The sequence below is a fragment of the Ascidiella aspersa genome, chromosome 6, assembly GCF_963924565.1.
Source record: "Ascidiella aspersa chromosome 6, kaAscAspe10.2, whole genome shotgun sequence".
In the NCBI taxonomy this organism is placed as follows: Eukaryota; Metazoa; Chordata; class Ascidiacea; order Phlebobranchia; family Ascidiidae; genus Ascidiella; species Ascidiella aspersa.
This window is the reverse complement of record NC_139452.1, coordinates 15,788,400-15,806,801: the sequence shown is the minus strand read 5'-3', so window position 1 is coordinate 15,806,801 and position 18,402 is coordinate 15,788,400. Positions and strand designations below refer to the sequence as shown.

Sequence of the window (18,402 nt, the reverse complement as noted above, 5' to 3'; positions counted from 1 at the left end):
CCGACGAATGACGATGCAACACACACCATCCAAAACGCAACCGCACACAAAGTTGTCACGTAGCGCTAGAAAAACTGAGACTTCGAAATTCACACAAAGTCCTAAAAAACAAGTCGGTGGGTAGCTGACCCGAACGGCGATTCCCGCGGACAAACACATTAGTCCGGTAGAAAGGGTCTACAATAATTAAATTTGTGACAATCTGTATATCTTCTGGTAAGTAAGAAAAGTACAAATCCTACATCTGCCTGTCTGTTTGTTTTTAATTTTTTTTTTTTTTTTTTTTATTAATAAAATAGATAGCGAAAAAAAAAACGAACAAGAAAAACAAATTAAAATGCTGAAGCTCTCAAGCAGCTTACGACCATTTACTGTCTGTTTTTAAGTTCGATAATAATAATCGGCTGCCGGACAAATAGCGCCTTGCCATTACACGCGGTGGAAAAAGTGATCATGGAAAACAGAGTGTGCAACTTTTTAGCCACCTTTGCCGCACCGGCACATTAATAGCACATCAAATTCAAGTGAGGTGCACATTAGATGCAGATTTAGTGTACATTTGGTGCAAATATCGCAAGTGCACATATCGCAAGTGCACTTGTGCGCACAATGAGCACGTTTTGGTTCGTGCACATATGACAAGTGCACATTGTGCGCACAATGTGCACCTTCGAATGCGGTGCACATATAGCAAGTGCACATTGTGCGCACAATATGCACATTTTGGTTTTGAGCCCGTCTCTGCACGGGGCTTGAGTTTAGCAAAGCTTGAAACGCTCGCCACAATAGAATTTAAATGCAAACTACGCTTTGCTCAGCTCAGTGCAGCTGTAGTGTAAACGGGCCTTAAGTGAGAAATGGTGAGTTTCAAACTCAGCCGCGATCATAATAGTCGAACATTTCGTGAAAATCTCTTTTATGTTAATACAGCAGAGCCATTTTGATTTGCTTGAACATCTCCCCTGCGCATTAACCATAGTTTATAATTTGGCATAGCCGTAATAATTGCATTACTATTGCAAAAGTAAGTTTGGCGCTGGTCTACAGACTACAATCCTACCACAATTATTAAATCACCGCACAATATTTGTGTTGGGATGCGAGTTAGCGTTTGGGGTGTGGGTGGGTAAAGTATTATTATATTTATTATTTAATAATAATACTTGACCCACCCTAACCCAAAACGCTAACCCGCACTCTAACCATAATGTGCGTTGTGGTACGATTGTAGACCAGCGCCGTAAGTTTTCCTTTGTCTTAAACAGTGTAGCACTTGTAGCAAACGATGTACATTGCCACATTGTGTAAAGCTAATGCTGCTTTCTCCTGAAAGAGTCATTCTTCTGTAAGCCTAAAAGTTTTTGTTATGATTTCAGAAGAAAGTGGTTGAACTTGTAACACTATTTTCCAAAACATGTAAAATATAAAAGTCATGGTTGGAAAAGACACAGAGGTTCATTCACTCTCGATAGAACCTCTATCTAAGTATACGTTCAGCATCAATGACTTTTCGGATGCTCAACTACTCAAATTGCAATGTCCTCACTTTAAAAAATTTCAAGGAAATACTGTATTCAAAAAACGTCTTTGTATTGAAATAGATAAACAAAAAAGTGAGCGTAACAAATTTTACTACCGTGTTGCTGTGAAAAGAGCCGCATATTTGATTAACGAAAAATTCCATTTGCAAATTAAGTTAGATCAAGAAAATGAGGACAACAACTTGCGATTTCTACAGTACTGGACTCCTCCAGAGTCTGAAAAAGATATTGTAGAAAAAAAGTATCCTTCCATCAATTCATTATTGGGTTTGCCAAGAGGATCTGAATCTTTACCAGCATTTACAAGAGTAAAACAGTCTTTTTTACCTTCAAGATACATCTCAAATTATTCCATAGTTGAATGCGCACACAACTTTAACTATGAATTTGTGAAACATTTTACTCTAGCTATGTCCCTTGTGGCTGGTACAATGATGGGAATGGAACACGGGTATCGCAATGTAATGGATTTTGACAAAGTAAGGTCAGGCAAGAAGTTTGACAATAGATTTGATGCCTATAGGCAAAGAAGCAATATTTTTATTGTAACTTCAACACGGTACCTTGTGCGCTGGGGCTGGAGAGTAGCTTTTATCTTGGGATCTTTCAGTTTTATAAGTCAGTCATTGACAATATATAGAAAAAAAGATGTTGCCTGGCATTATGTTGCTGCAGCTGCAATACCCGGTGCTCTCTACAAGTGGAAAAGAGGACCTAAAGGCATGCTTTTCACTTCTGTATTGTTTGCTTGTTTTTTTGGATTGCCATTTGGCTTATTATTTGGCACAATGGGCTTAAATCCTAGACCTATCTTGTATCACACATATATTGGCCCCTATGTAGATAGTCCAGCACATTGGCTTAATTGGACAGATGAGCAAAATACAAGAAACTCTAAACTTATGGAACTCCTAATGATTGAAATCAATAACGATAGATTAAGTGATGACAACGCCAAGAATAGTCCTCTTTATAAGCAACTTTTTCCCACAAGGTCAAGAAATAGTTGAAGTTAATTTAACATTATCTTTCAAGTACAATGTGTACTATTAAAATATTTATTTTGTCATGGTAATAAAAGACAAACTACATATGTTTTCTGTGTTATTTGCCAAACACTTTTTATACAATATGAATGCCCTTGATCAGGGGCGTGCAACCTTTCATACTGCCGGGCCAAATATGTGTATTCGGATTAGACCACGCGCCACTTGCAATGTCTCATCGTCTACCTGTTATGGCAGTGGTCGGCAAACTTTTTGTAGAGGCCCAAAGTAGCCTTTTCAGAGCTACTTAAAGGGCCACTATGTAAAACCACTACGAAAATAGTGGCGGATTCAGGGGGATATTTAGTTTTAAGGTGAAATATTCTACGGTGCTTAATGGCCAAAACATTGCCATATCATAATGTAAAACATACTATAAAAGAAGAATATAGGCGCAAATCGTGAAAAATTTCCGTTTACATAGAGTTAAAGTTGGCAAAAAATATAGTTTTACAGGCTCACAAGACCACATTTGGCACGTGGGTCTTTCCAAGCTGAGCCAATTTAAACAATTATATGCCACACCAATTGTTAAAATAAAGTGCAATGAATGTACGCCGTACGGCTATCATGCGGCTAACAACTATGGTACATTATAACACCAAGCTATTCAAAAATAACTCTCGGTCCACAGTTAGCCTACCACTGTGTTTGTGACTACCACAAAAAAAAAATAGCTCACACACGTACGTTGAACCGAACAATCTCACCTTAAAAGCGACAAATTTTCTCAGCTGTGGAAACTTATTTAGATTGAGATGTTCGCGGTAAAAAACTACTTTTTAGCTGCGCAAAGAGAAATTTGTTTCTTTTTTTTACAACTCACATGAACATTAAATATAAAACAATTACATTTCAAATTAGCGACAAAGATCAAACGGACATTTTTAGTATGCTTTCATCACATGGCCATAAGTAGCTATTCAAAAGCATTTCAAGAACGAAAAAATTGCAGCGCTCAGTGCATCATTTCACACAAAGTTGTCCACTTTGCGCAACAGCATCCAAAGCACATTTTGTTAGCAGGTTACATTCTATTCTAATAAACTAAAAATTTACATGTTATATAAGGCGACCTAGACTAAGGAACAGTCAGAAAGTTTCAATATTTTAACAGTTACATGAATGTTTAGTGGTGCGGGCCAAAAACCAAAGCACATCGCAGGCCACATATTTTGGTTCCGCGGGCCGCATTTGGCTCGCAGGTTGCACGCCCCTGCCCTTGATTATGCAACAAAGAACACATCGAATGACTGACATATATGTAAAACCTGGTTAAAGGTTACTAAGCTAAAACAACTAGATAACATGATAGCTATTTAAACCTTGCATTTTTAAAATTGGTGTAATCAGGTTTCATAAAAGTTCAACAAAGTTTTTAACTGGGAAACTATTTTTTTAGGGAACCATAAAGAAAGTAAATCCTTAATCTGAAGGCAAGTTCTTCTTTAAATATTTTTATCATTCTTTAACATTCTACTTCTAGGCCCTAGGGACCCATATAAGTTTAATAAAATATAATATCCTTAACAATACCACCTTATTACAAAATATGTAATTTTGTTCTTTGCATAACCTTTATTGATTGTGAAACAGTGATGAGAAAAACAAGACAAAGGCAAGAACAACTGCACAGTGACCTTATAATATTCCTAGACACTGCAACAACATACAATATGAGATATGTTGTGGGACTTTGTACATCAAGGAATTGTTTAATTATAGATTTATTAGTCTAAGACAAATATTTTTAAATGGTAGGTAATGTTTATAATTTTTGTTGATGCTACAAATTTGGAAAGCATAAGTGACATACAAAAATTAGTAAAACAGATTTTTTTTAATGTGCGATGTGAATTATGGTAATGCAACATGTTTTGGAGTGTTTTTTTAATGTATTTTTTTAGCAACACATAAATAAAATAAAATTATAAACATTTGGTAAATTAATAGGAATGTAACATCAAAAATTTAATAAAGAGAAAAAAACAGTTAAAAAGTTCCCACAAGGTATCAAATATTGTAAGTTCTAGCCAAAGGCCAGTGATCAAATTGACAACAAAGAAATAAAAAGATAAAATTAATAAAAAATATACAACCCTCCATGGCCAAACTCAATACATTTTTATGAGTGGTAATATAAATGCATCACTATCAACGTTTATTTATTTATTAATTGTAAATGATCATAGTGGTTTAAGTTAGCTGTTTTATGGTTGGTAAAAAGTGTTTTTGTCAACAAAAAGCTGAAAATAATATGAACCTAACCATTAACGACATTTACAACACCTAATTACAATATTCTTGGTATTTTTATTTATTTGTTGTTTTATTTTGTATAAAAGGGGACAAGTCCACCATTACAGAAGTCAATAGAAAACTTCCATATTCTCGCTTACAAGAAATAGAGCGGCTTTGTCTTTTATTATTTATCCACAAGTCCAACCATAGACAAGGGGTGAGAAGCCATGGGGTGGGGTGTCAACCGTATCAAAAACCTCGCCGGATCAAACCGAATGCAAGTCGTGTAACTTTGGCACAGCGTAGGTGGCCGGTGGTGAGAACAGGGATCTGATCTGCGACGTTCGCACCTCGGACGCGTGGGGCGTTTTCGGCTTGAATTTCGACCGTATTGTTACGTCGTGCTGCCAGACAGCGGCGGGCGTTCCGCCTAGTTTCGCGCGTAGAGCATTAAACCAGAGAAAGCAACATCGGATAAGAAAGCGCGGCGAAACACGGCGGCGCTGGCGCATTAAAACCCGCCCTGCAAGTGCGTACAGCAAAAGCAGTATTAAGACCAGGACTAAGCCATGTAAAAAGGCGACAAACTTGTCAGTGTACATGGCTTGATTGGCCATTGGCACGAGGTTCAACGGATGCGGGTTGCGACGAGAGTTTCCCGCAGAGTTAATGTGTCGCAAAGGAGCGCTGTCGCCCATCTCGATGCTGAGAATGCCCTGACGCTTCCACACGTAGAACGGCGAGCTTTCGTTGAGTGGGGCTGCCGTGGCCCAGCTTACGTTGTGGCATGGCGGAAGTGGTTTGTGCACCACCTGGCCTAAGTGAGATTCCAGCACCTGTCGATATTTACGTTGGGTATGTTAATGACATTTTGCCATATGGCTTCCGAAATATAAAAAAAAATAGCAGCAGATTTTAAAGAAAACGAACGCTTTAGATAAATACGTATGTTAAATCAGAGATAAAAGTAAAAGCGCGATATTTCGGCTAGTAGGGAAAAAACACGTAGTTGAAAAAAAATGTTAATATTTATATAACTGAATCGAATATAGGCATATCACCACTTTTCCCTTTTTGTGTGTAAAAGCAATTTCTATACCATTATAACCAGGGCTGGGGAGCCGGAGCTGGAGCCCGGAGCCCGGAGCTAAGCATTTTCTCTGGAGCCAGAGCCAGAGCCGGAGCCATTGTTATTATTTTTGTGGAGCTGGAGCCGGAGCCGGAGCCATTTTTATTATTTTTGTGGAGCTGGAGCCGGAGCCGGAGCCATTTATATTATTTTTGTGGAGCCGGAGCCGGAGCCCTTTTTATTATTTTTGTGGAGCTGGAGCCATTTTTCAATTTGTGGTGCTAAAGCTAAGAAATTATATTTTGTTCCATCTCCAACAGTAGTAGCCAAAAGCAATTTTTAAAACTTGCCATTGAATAAGTGACTGGTGGCACCGGAGCTGGAGCCGGAGTCATTGGGTGTGTGTTTGATGGCTCCGGAGCTGGAGCCGGAGCCAAAGGATATGAGTTTTACTACTCCGGAGCTGGAGCCGGAGCCAAAGGATTGAGTTTTACGACTCCGGAGCTGGAGCCGGAGCCATTTAATAATTGCCTGATGGCTCCGGAGCTGGAGCCGGAGTTAATGCTATTTTACGGTGGCTCCCCAGCCCTGATTATAACTGTAGGCCTATATATATATATATAAATCAAATTACAAGAATTTAAATCAGAGCTCGGCAACCTTTTACTAGACGCGAACAAAGCCTCAGCAGGTTCTTGACGGGCTGTAATAAACCTCAATTACCAAATTTGATATAAAAGCGTGTGGCTTCTAAGAATTTTATTATCATAACTCTAATAAAGATAGTATTTAGGATTTGTATGCAATTAAAATCAATTTCAATTCACTTAGAATGTCGTGCAGAACGCATAGCGCGAAAAATGTGTTGATTTTTTAAATTTGGGAAACCTTTAATTTAAGAGGATGTGTGGCGCATTGTGCTGCACATATTTCCTACATTCTCGTTGTTATATGTTTTTAATTAAGAATAAATTCATGCGCGAAAAATTATAAATTAGGTAGGAGATCTAAATAGAGTGATTTTCTGAATACTTTCTCGGGCGGTGTTTACCAAATAAATTAAATGTGGTGTTTTTAAACAGATCTCCTGTAAATCGTGCCTGATTCAGACGTTAATGCGCATATTGTTATCTTTTTTAATTAGTTTAGTCCTAAAAACTATAGTTAGTTACAAATTTTACGACGAACCAGCACCTACAAAACAAAACAAAAACTGACCTTAGAAAACTTATACAGATGATTTCCTTCCATTCTAACTGGCAGTTTGCTTCCGTCTTCAAAAGGCTTCGGGAGATTATCTACGTATTCCCCTTTGTTGCTCGATTTCAAGGAGTTTGAGATGATTCCCTGAAGTGAACAAAATGCATTTTAACTAAAGTTAATAGCATGACCAAGCTACATTTAAGTGACACAAACATACCTAAACTTTTCCACCCAAAAAGAATAACAAACCGCATAGCATAAAAATAGCATTTAAATATTGGTTTTAATACACTAACAGAAAACAAATTATATATAAACACAAACAAGCATACATCGCATAATAACGTAATGTGAAAAAAATTCTCTATAGCAGAGTTGTATAATGTGACAAAGATTACAATAGACTAACTTGAAGTTTTCACACAGCGTTTTTTGTAATTTTTTATGTAAGGTAAACTTATGTTGCTTTTCCCAAGATAAAAAGTTTAAACATTTTATTCGGACTCTTCATAATCGTAAGATTCAGTAAATGGTGCACGCTAGTGAAAGCATTTTGCCTACAATTCTGTTAAATTGTCAAGAACTTACTTTGGTTGAAAATTGTAGAATTGCATCCAGCAACCAAAGACAATCTTTGGTCAAATGAGCGCTATCAAAGCAGTTAGAGTCGCCGTAAACAGCAATACGACCGCCGCGCTTGATGGGTATCTGAAAATAATAACGATATTGATTAATCCGGGTTTAAAATAAATATATAATGTTGTAATTACGGTGTTGTAAAATTAAGGGAATTTTATAAACAGAACGGAAGCCGGAGGTTGAACGGCATGTGTTGATGCTGCAAAGTGTGTGTTAGTGCCTCATTGCCTATGTTATGTCGTTTTCTGTTTAACGTGTTGTAAAGAGATTTACTGTAAGTGGAGGACCAGTTTAACGAAAGCATTTAACCGTAAATACGCGTTTTCTGCATAAAAAATTAAAAAAAATGTGTCTGGAAACAATTTAGTTAAATTAAAAAAAAAATAACAACAGTAAATACATTTGGTTAGCAATGATTAATATATACTTCAATTGGCGTTTAAGTATATTTCGTATTTAGTTATTAATTAACCAGGAACGAAAAACTTGTGGGCTTAAGGTGCGTCAATAACTTGTGCGCTAAAAACAGCATATGTTACAGTACCTGATGAAGAGCTAGTATTGGCACATTTTTCACGAGTACAGATTCTCTGCCCGTGATAACCTCAGATCCTTGATCATTCAGCGTTTCTTGTAGGACAAAGGATCCCTAAGAAAGGATTACAAAGATCAGGAAATCCTCTAACTCAACATTAACATCGGAAAAACAACTCCGCAACACGTGCCTTTTGCCGACGTCAAAAGGTTGACGTTGAACATTTTCTATGAGTTGTTAGGTCGACAAAACACATAAAATGTTATTTTTTTTACAATCAACAAAAAACAACATCGACTAGTAGCTAAATGGAAACATTAAAAACCATTACCTAAAATCATATTCTTTGTAGCATAATGGTTGGAGGTTTTAGTAGAAAGAAGTAGAAGGAATATCAAAGCTCATATAGTAGGTAACATTTTGAACCTACTTCTATATGGGTTTATTCCTACTACGTAAAAAGATAATCATTTTAGGAAATAAAAAGGATATGTGACCATCACCTTAAAATATGGGTTAGCAGAAAGGATGACTGAGCAACTTACCTTCGGTATCCGGGACAAGGAAGTTCCCGACGCGTAGTACATGTCGTGACTCGCAAACGAAAAATCGCCCTCGTAGACCCTATCAGACAAAGCAAAGCCGAACCTTTCCAGGAGCGTGTTGAGTGCCGGCGCATTGCACCCACCAGTCTCCGGCATCCACCAGCGACGCGTATTTTCGTCGTAGAACTTAACTTTGGCCATTACCGAGGTGTTGTACCACTCGGCGAACACTGCGAACATGCAAAACAGTGAACTGATCGCAGTTGGGTTCTTAATATGTGATAGTGAGATTGACCCGTTATTAGGCAGAAATAAGTGATAAAGTTAAAATTTTGTAAAATAATTTACTACACGATTGAAATGTTGCGTTACGAAAATCGTTGTCACTTTTAACAATTCTAATATATATTGGAATACACAAGGGTATACGTTGTGAAAGAGTGTGACATGGCAAAAGGCTTATTACCGCAACAGTTCGATCATTAATATCTGCATCCGTGCACTCTAAGTTGCACTGCTTATATATCCTACCTATCACATTGAGGCCATGGATAGTAACATCTTTCTGTAGCTTGTCTATTTCGCCAGGAAAAAATTCTTCCTCTGGATCTACTATCAGCAGCTGTCCGTAGTTCTTGGCTTCAAAACACGTAAACGGACTTCCCAGCACCTAATTGTTTTAAAAATAAGACAAAACTGTTTTAAAAGTACATTTGAACATAAAAGGTGTGCGCATTGTTGATCCACCATCCACATAACATGCAAATAAGCTTTCATGTTGGATTTTCTTTTCTTTTTTTAGTTCTGTGCATAGCCTTGGACTTTGTCATATACAATATCTACAATTCTACATAATTTATTCTTATAATTATTATTACGACAAATAATTTAGGAAATCCTAGGTCAATTTTAATTTTCATCAGCGTAAATTGCATTGGCTATGTATTGAAAGCTCTTGCAAGGCTACCTTGCAAAATTCATCAAGAAAAGTTTTACCTGATCACTAATATTAAACTATTGAATTAATATTAAACTATTGAATATCGTATTTAGCCGGAGCAAAGCCTGTTAACTGTTGTATACCTCAATGTAGTATCCGGCGTTTCGTAAATGCTCATACAAATCATGAAAATTCGTGTGAATGTGGTCGCCATTCCAATCAAGGGGATCATTTTTCATTTTTAGATTATCTCTTGGAAAGTAACCTAGAAATAAAGATTATTAAATATAAATTTTTGAAAGGTGTGTGTCAATTTATGTTTTTTTCGTAGGCATTTAGCCGTTTTTTAAAGTTACAATACACGTCCAACATATTTAACAAGGAAATTGTCAAGTGAAAATGATAAACCAAAACATAAATTTATTACTGATGGTAAAAAACGTTGTCTTTGTCATTCATTGTTTACCGGTACGCATGTTTTTATAAGGAAAGTACTTAGATATAAAAATAGCTGTGATATACACAGATACATATGCACTATGCAGGCTTACATACTTTAACCAAAAAATACATAACATTTCTGACCAGGTGGATATCGTAAGTTGTGGAACTGATCCCAAAGTACTCTCTTTTCTCGTGGTGGTGTCGGGATCACTTTGACTTTAATAAGAAGTTTAATTGTTGAGGTTTGCTCTTCAGCAATGTCTTCTCCTAATACACTTCGCTGCTGGTTGTTTGATGAGGTGACCGTTACCTCAACATATCCCTCTGCAATACCTTCCCAGCTCTGAGCTGACTTTTTAACAGATATTGAGAGCGCTAAGTATCCGGACCAGGGCCACATAACCTCCGGATAGGAAAATGCAATCTAAATAAAATATATTAACATGTTTCACTGTATTTAAAATCGGTGTATAACCTTTTCTTGTAATTTCGCTTAGGTTTAATATTTTTGTAAGAGGTAACGATTCCATTCTCGCTATAAAGATTTTTTTAAATATGTTTATATAATTTTAATTTAAATTATAGTAATACACACTGGAAGAAAGGAAAACAAATAAAGCATACCAACCAATAAGGCAGGTGCAACCTCTACTACAATATTTAATTTTCACACTGGTGATTTTAATGTTCTTATGTCGTCTGGTTGGGGTGTGACAAAATTCTAAAAGGGGGCTTGATAAACAGTTGGGAACACTGTTTTAGAGTGTATTTAGCAGGTTTTGAAAAACATGGTAAATTAAACATAAAATGGTTTTAAACAGAGCTGTTAGCTTTATAATGCTGTACTACCAGTCTACCAGATCATTGATTATAAATAAGCAGTAAAAGCAATTCTCAAAACTGTTATTTTGTTATTCTAGCTTAAACCATATCTACCTGTATTTTGTCTCCATTCTGTGATAAGTAAGGATGCCAGATAGGTTGCTTTTGTATTTTGCCTGTTACTGCCATTCCATTAAGTATTGTGATGTTCGCAACAACTGGCATTCCACTGTAGTAGATAGATTGGGTACAATACGGCCACATGTATGGACACTCAGTAAAATCTAGATAGCTTGGGATGGTGCTTATTTGTGGCTCATAAAAGTTGAGAACCTAAATAAAACAATATCAAATAAAATGTAAATTCTCTTAAGATTGCCTTACAACAGTGTTCCCTCTAACCTAATTTTTTTGTATAATTTTAGGCATTTTGGGGCATAAAAGTTTAAATGTTGTTTATTTTACAAAATTCAAACTCCAGTTATGTACTGGGTTGCATGATCACTATATTGCAAAGAATATTAAATATAATATCTTCAGTATCCCATGTTTACATCACCTAAGTTAAATTAGTTTTATATGATGCTTCATTTAAACAAAAAAGAGCCTTAATTAGTTTTTAGTCAAGTACATACAAATAAAAAGTGGATTTTTTTTTAATTGTTAGGGCTATTGATCCAACAGCTTAACTCTGTACATAAGACACAGCAAAACTTCGCTCATAGGTAAAATAACAGTAAAATGCATTAAGCTTATTTTAATTTTGAGTTGCAGATGTACTACTAACAACACAATGGTCATATTAAATGAGGTTCGCATGAAATACTGGCATATTAAAAAACTATATGCATTCACAAAATAAAGTAAAAATGTAATTTATTATTGAATCGAAAAATATCTATAAAAGTCACTGTGTATTAAATTCAATATAAAATTTTCTTGAATATGTTGTACACATTTAGCAAAAGTAAGAAAAATCAATAAACCTGATAAGCTCGTATCAGATCAAGCTTTCCCTGTCCCTGCTCAAACATGTTGGCTTTGGGCAATCTTTCAGCTGATTCCATTAGAGCTTGTTTAATACTGGCTGGGTTAATAAGACTACTTCTGGGCTTGTCCTTACTGGCACTTAGCAAGAGTGCAACTGCCCCCGCAACCACTGGTGATGCCACACTGGTTCCTGAGAGTGAACGGCAACCGCCAAGAAGTCCGGAGCCACGTACATTGGATCCATATGTAACAATGTCAGGTTTAAGTCTGCCATAACCCAATGGAAGCTCCCAAGTGGTCATTCCCCGCGATGAAAAACGAGCAATATTGTCACTATAATCGATGCCGCCTACTCCTATCACATCCATTTGGTCAGCCGGGTTGTTCAGAGTTCCTGCAATTCAAAAGATTACCAATTTATTCCAATGGCTATTTTTGTTTGTGGCCAAAAATAATACAAAACTTATAAAGCTAATACTTGAAACAATTTTCTTCCAAAGTTGTATACCAATAATAGTTATTCAAATTTTAAAACTTAGCTTTTTATGAGATATAATTATGTATTATGTAATCGGTCCATAGACCAGCTTTAACTTTTATTTTACGTCACAATCCTCAAAATTATATTAACAATATCTAACAACAACATAAACAACAAACCCCCCATAATGCTTAACCCATAATATAATAAAACAACAGTGGAATGATGAGAGAGATTTTTACACTATAAATGGAATTTGGTGAAGAGTTTCACAAAAAAAAAAAAATTTGACTACAAACTTTTTGGCACACATTTTAATGATTCGGGCCACATTTACATTCAGTTCTATGAATTGTAATGATAAAATAAAAAAACAAGAACATTTTGATATTGATAAATTATACTTCACCTACCATATAATGGGCCATCATTTCCAATTGCAGAAATCATAATGATTCTATTAGCTGTTAGCTCCCAAACCTTCTCAACAAAAGGTTGATCCATAAAGTCAGGACCGCCAATACTTAAGTTCAGGATATTCATTTTTTTCAAAATGGCAAAATTGAATGCATCCAGAAACCAAGATGTGTATGACACCTAGTACATTGGGATTAAACAAAAATTAACCAGCAAATTCTGAACAGCTAAAAATATAGATACAGAAACTCTGTAGATGAAATGAAACAATCAGCTTAGTTGTTGTATATGTCTAGTTATGAATTTCTATAGGTGTAAATTAATGGAAATTTCAATTAGCCGGGTATAATATGGTAGATGAATACACAAGATGGAAAATTACTCGGTCTATAGGGATGTTCAAAGTAGAATACCAAGGTATTCTAGAATAATAGGTTTCAATCTAGAATAACGAATCCAGAATAGCGAATCCTAGTATATTTTTATTAAATTATTTAGCCTTGATTTTGTTTGGGGAATGGATTAATCTTTTTCTACCCTACAGGGCCCACAATCACAGCAATAAATCGCCCAAACAATTTGCTAACATGTGTACATTATAATAAAAAATGTTTTACATTCTTAACAACTGTCATTTGAAGCAGTTCTGTAAACTGTATTATGTCAACTGTCCAGGTTGTTGCCAAAACTTATATTTTTGCCAATAGTGAGTACAATGCAACACTGCACACAGAACTCTTTAGCAATTCAGTACAGTTTTTAAAAGCATTGTTGGGTCTTACTCTTAGTGCTTCTTTTTTGACTAATCGATCTGTTATGCAGTCAAATAATCTAATGCAAAGAATACAAAGTTACTATTGACTTAACAAATACTTGACAATTTACGCTGTGCATAACTGCATAACCTCGCTGAATATTGGCCTAAAGTTGACCTTAAGTAACCCTATAGCGCATTTTCTCGATGTTACTTTTGCAACTTAACGCATTTAGGGAAATTGCGAACTCCGCTAATGACATTACACGTTAGTCGCTCGCCCAATAACGCTTGATTGACACTTAATTATTAGACGAACGTTATCGCCAGACGCGAAGTAATTGGTGGCCCGAAAAAACGCTGACACTAAACTACCAGGTTACATTTAAAGCAAGCACTATAAATTGGTCGCCGCAGCGACATGCCAACTTACCGCACGCGTTTGTACAATTAGGCGTGACAATCGGCGGTAAAACATTAAATTATATCGGTTCCAATTCCCCGAAATAAACGGCAGAATTGGATTCGAATCCCATCTGGATTCGAATCCAAGGATTCGATATTCTACTTTGAGCATCCCTATCTGTCTATAACGCAAAGCATTTCCTACAACATAACACTTTTATAGAGAATTTAGGTAGATATTGATCCTCAGACAAAGTACCATGACTCTTGACATAAAACTACATTAAAGTTATGGAAGGTAATAGAGTTTATTAAAAACAATCTCTAAACAATACAAGCCGCATTGGACAGGCCCGCCAGTGTAACAAGAATGGCCATTCTTATTTAGGTTGACTTTTTGATCTACTTGCAGCAATTTGCAAGATAAATTTGCCAAATGAGATTAAAATGTTACTGTTATTGCTGTTTGAGGCATGCAATTGTATATATTTTGTTTTATTATAGGATAAGAAAACTTCAATTTGGAAACTAATTTTTACTTTTTTAGCTTTAGGGTCTTAAAAGCAAGTAAGTTATATTGTAATAGAATTCATAGACAATTTAAAGATATGGAGTGGGGTTGTATGTAAAAAACTTTTTTGTTGTTTTACAGTCTGCTATTCTGGCAGCGTTATTTGTAGGGTGTTTAGGGGGATTTGCAGGGAATATGAGTGTTTTATACTCTGGAGAAAGGAGGGGTAAATTCAAATTAATTGATTTAATTATGAAGCATTTATTTGTCTTTTAGAGGAATATTTTTATGGGGTGGGAGGTGGTTGAAAGAGTAATAAATAAATTTTACTTAATCTTTAAAGACCATCACAGTAAATGTGTTTCATGCCAAACTAATTCTTCACATCTGTATAGCCACAAGTGAACATGAGAAATTTTCGGCCCATATCTGTTTTTTGTCTACAGAAATATGTCAAGGAAAGGTATAACATCCATGCAGCCTAAACCAATAAATCAAAGTAAAAACAACAGTATTTATACTGGCCTACTGACACTGCCTAATCACCAAAGAAAAGTAAAGTCATGTAAATCCATGGCAAATCATACAACAATCGCAATCTCTAGTTTATATATATATTGAGATAAAAATAGCAGATGTCACCTAGGCTAAACGGGTATTTAAAAGTCGTAATATATAAGTGAACATTGAAATCTAGTGTAATGCCTTAATATTAAAAGATTAGTTGGCTCACTTTACATTATGTGAAAAAATAGGCTTAACACAATGTATTTATGTATCTCAAAATCGGCAACCTATGGCTTAGTTGGCAACCTATGGAGTCCGATGTAGCCTTTTAAATGGTGACATCTTGCTTGCAAATAAATGTTAAATTCTAAGCACGCTAGTTCTGAATAAAGCTTTTCCATAACATAACTATCAGCCTAAAGAGTGCAGGAAATGCCATAAGTGATTTGAATTGATTTAACATGTTTAACAAGATATGCTAAAAAATCTATACGATGAAACTACAATCTTGCTTAATGTATGGAAGTTTTAATCCTTGTATGTAGCTTTATCAATTATATATATATCTATTATACCATGCAGCACTGAAATTCTCATAAGGAGGAAATTTGTAAATTTTTAGGTTACAATTTTCTATGAGTTTAAATCTGGTAAACGAGTCTCAAAAAAAAAACACCAAAAAATATTAAATTTTTATGTTTCCCTCCATGAAATTGAATATTCCCGCGGATCACAAATTCTTAGGCTAGTACAGTCAAAATTTAGTAACAAAGAATATTACAACCAAGTTCAATAAGTTAGCAACACGGTAATACACCAAAAAGAATACAAATCAGAGCAAAGCACAGGCCAAAAATAGTTTTCTGGACATATTTTGTAAAGTTTATGCCAAATATATTTGCAACAGTCACTCAGTGCAAGTTTCTTGTTTATCGTCCCAATATTGTACACAGGTAATTTTCTAATAATTTTACTTCCTCCTAGATGTTTTCAGGTGACCTATGCTATGACTGATCGCTTATTATATGCTAAGTCATAGCCACCGACAGTTGAATTGAAATTGTGGTTTAATTTGGTTTGAAACTATGTACAATGTTTGCATACGGTAGTTTCTAAGGCTGTTGAACGTAATAACCTGAAATGTTATTTAGCGCAAGTTAATGGTAAAACCCTGTATGGTTCCGTTGGTGTACATTCATGCAAGCTGTTTTGCACGTACAATGCTGTAAGAAGTTAATTTGACTTAGGCGCGGGTAAATATTATCAAATAAAGGTTAATACAATTGGTCAATTTTAGTGACTTTTATTCAGTGAGATGAATTACCTGGTTATTTGTAAAGACTCTGAATATGTACAGGTTTGATTCAGGAGCAAGTCCAGGACATTCCCTGGAGGATCCACCAATGACACTTGCAACAAATGTCCCATGACCTAAGCCATCCTCAGCAGTTTTCTCTTCAGTCCAGTCAGTACGCTCTTTTATATTGTTAAAATGTGGATGGTTGAGCGGCAGGCCAGTGTCAAATATGGCAACATTGATACCCTTGCCTTTATAGCCAAGATCCCACAACTGCTGGGCTTGTAGCAACTACAAAACATTTACATACACACACATCAGCATGAAATGGGACTAAACCATAACTAATAAGTGCTATGGGGTGAATATGAAACAATAAAAGTGTCACAGATTTTAAAATGCCTAAATATACATTAAAAGTTTTCTTCTGGAAGTTTAATTTCTCACTAATAACTGAAACAATAAAACTATTCGCTCCTACAAAAATTGTGAAGTATCATCAACAGCCACTGTACACTGCGCACCCACTAGTGTTTAGAGTTGTTAACATGTGGGTGTGTGGAACTCTGTGATTACTTACTTCTGTTTTTACATTTATGTGAACTATAGCACACTTATGCAAGTTTGTGTTATTTGTTTTTGTTGTTGAAATGTTTTCTGATTACCATTCTTTCATAATTTTACATTTCACTGTTTATTTCGTCATGGGACAAAACATAAAAAACAGAAAGGTAGAAGAGGAAAAGAGAAGATTTAAAATCTGATGGACAGAAAAAAGTGTACTTAAATTATGAAGTTTAACAACATACTTAGAGCATGTGCAACAGGGATTTGGCAGGATTGAAATATTGTACTACTTTGTCAAATATCTTTTTAATAAGATTTTGTGTAAAACAGGTTAATAGTTAATTTTAATCTTTTAAACCAACTAAAAATATCTTGGCATCATCTATCATAGCGCTATTACCTGTGTAATTTGGCCTTCTTTGGGAATTGCCCTTAATGTGTGGCGTGAGTTCACCTGGGCCAGTAGTTGATCAACTGACAACTTTCGCAATTTTCTTATCCGTTCTTTGTTGGTAGGAAGGTCTTCCACAATTTCTTTTTCCAAAATAGTACTGAGCACTTTACAGTGTATGGCCTTTTCTTTTGTCACTGTCTTAATTCGTGAATGGTGTAGATGGCTCAACACATACTAAAAAATAGATAGGAAATTAACACTATGAACTTTTTTATTGTAACCGTATAATAAGACCCCAGAGATTAAAAAATAAACATATATAATATATAACTAAATAAAATACAAAAAAAAATGTCGTACCTTTGGTGTGATTTGTGGAGTAACTTGTAGAACATCAAAGTCACTTGGGTACATTTGAGCTGGGTTATTACGAGGCACAACACTCCAATATGCTTTGTTAACAAGGATTGACTGCATCGCTTCAGTAATATATACCATGCGATCTTGCTTTGCATAATATCCATCAAAGGTGATAATATACTCATTTGGAACTTCAGTAAAGTAAGAAGCTTCACTACTAATATTAGAATTATCAAATGATTGTTTTTCGTTTTTCTTCAATAAAACCGTTTCCGGAGATTTTCTTTTGTCTAATGGCATTTGTTTTTGATTCAGTGATATAGTCCCATATACTTCTTGATTTAAATACAATATGAAAATTATGACCACCAATGTATACTTGCTTGAAAAGCACATCTTTGAACTTGACTATAACATTGGCAAGTCAACTGGGATCATGTATATCAATTTTTTAAAGAATTACAATGTTTCAGATTTACAACGTATTAACAATATCACATACATTTTGTAAGTACAGAATGAATAGTGTTTTTTAACTGAACGAGAAAATAAAATAAATATTACTAATGTTTATTCCAAGTAACATGTTTGTTAACAGTGCATAACAGCTTTGCCTTTTAAGGCAGTCACTAAACCGAAGTTTTTTTTAACAGTCTTATTGCGATTCAAACATTAATTGGTTGCATTATGAAGC

At 35.3% G+C, this 18,402-nt stretch overlaps 2 protein-coding genes across 2 annotated transcripts; one reads left to right on the top strand and one right to left on the bottom strand.

Moving 5' to 3' along the window:
• Nucleotides 1-1,199: 1,199 nt before the first annotated feature.
• LOC146140451 (uncharacterized) lies at nucleotides 1,200-2,589 on the top strand. The gene has a single exon (XM_083392196.1). It carries the CDS (start codon nucleotides 1,433-1,435, stop codon nucleotides 2,549-2,551), a length of 1,119 nt encoding a protein of 372 aa, XP_083248322.1. The 5' UTR covers nucleotides 1,200-1,432; the 3' UTR covers nucleotides 2,552-2,589.
• A 1,603-nt stretch (nucleotides 2,590-4,192) lies between these two features.
• On the bottom strand, nucleotides 4,193-18,300 carry LOC146140450 (membrane-bound transcription factor site-1 protease-like). Its single transcript, XM_083393095.1, has 14 exons — nucleotides 17,709-18,300; nucleotides 17,355-17,582; nucleotides 16,415-16,678; nucleotides 12,910-13,093; nucleotides 12,012-12,409; nucleotides 11,140-11,358; nucleotides 10,345-10,627; nucleotides 9,903-10,024; nucleotides 9,351-9,489; nucleotides 8,820-9,049; nucleotides 8,284-8,388; nucleotides 7,689-7,808; nucleotides 7,116-7,244; nucleotides 4,193-5,664 (listed from the first exon to the last, which is right to left on the bottom strand). Exons 1-14 carry the CDS (start codon nucleotides 18,102-18,104, stop codon nucleotides 5,095-5,097), a joined length of 3,387 nt encoding a protein of 1,128 aa, XP_083249221.1. The 5' UTR covers nucleotides 18,105-18,300; the 3' UTR covers nucleotides 4,193-5,094.
• Nucleotides 18,301-18,402: the final 102 nt, after the last annotated feature.

Excerpts from the sequence above, each read along its gene's own strand:
- LOC146140451 (XM_083392196.1), top strand. The coding sequence starts at position 1,433 with ATGGTTGGAAAAGACACAGAGGTTCATTCACTCTCGATAGAACCTCTA.
- LOC146140450 (XM_083393095.1), bottom strand. The coding sequence starts at position 18,104 with ATGTGCTTTTCAAGCAAGTATACATTGGTGGTCATAATTTTCATATTG. Across the intron at positions 11,359-12,011 it reads ATCTGATACGAGCTTATCAG|GTTCTCAACTTTTATGAGCC; the intron begins GTTTATTGATTT and ends TGTTTTATTTAG. Across the intron at positions 8,389-8,819 it reads CCTTGTCCCGGATACCGAAG|GGATCCTTTGTCCTACAAGA; the intron begins GTAAGTTGCTCA and ends ATCCTTTCTTAG.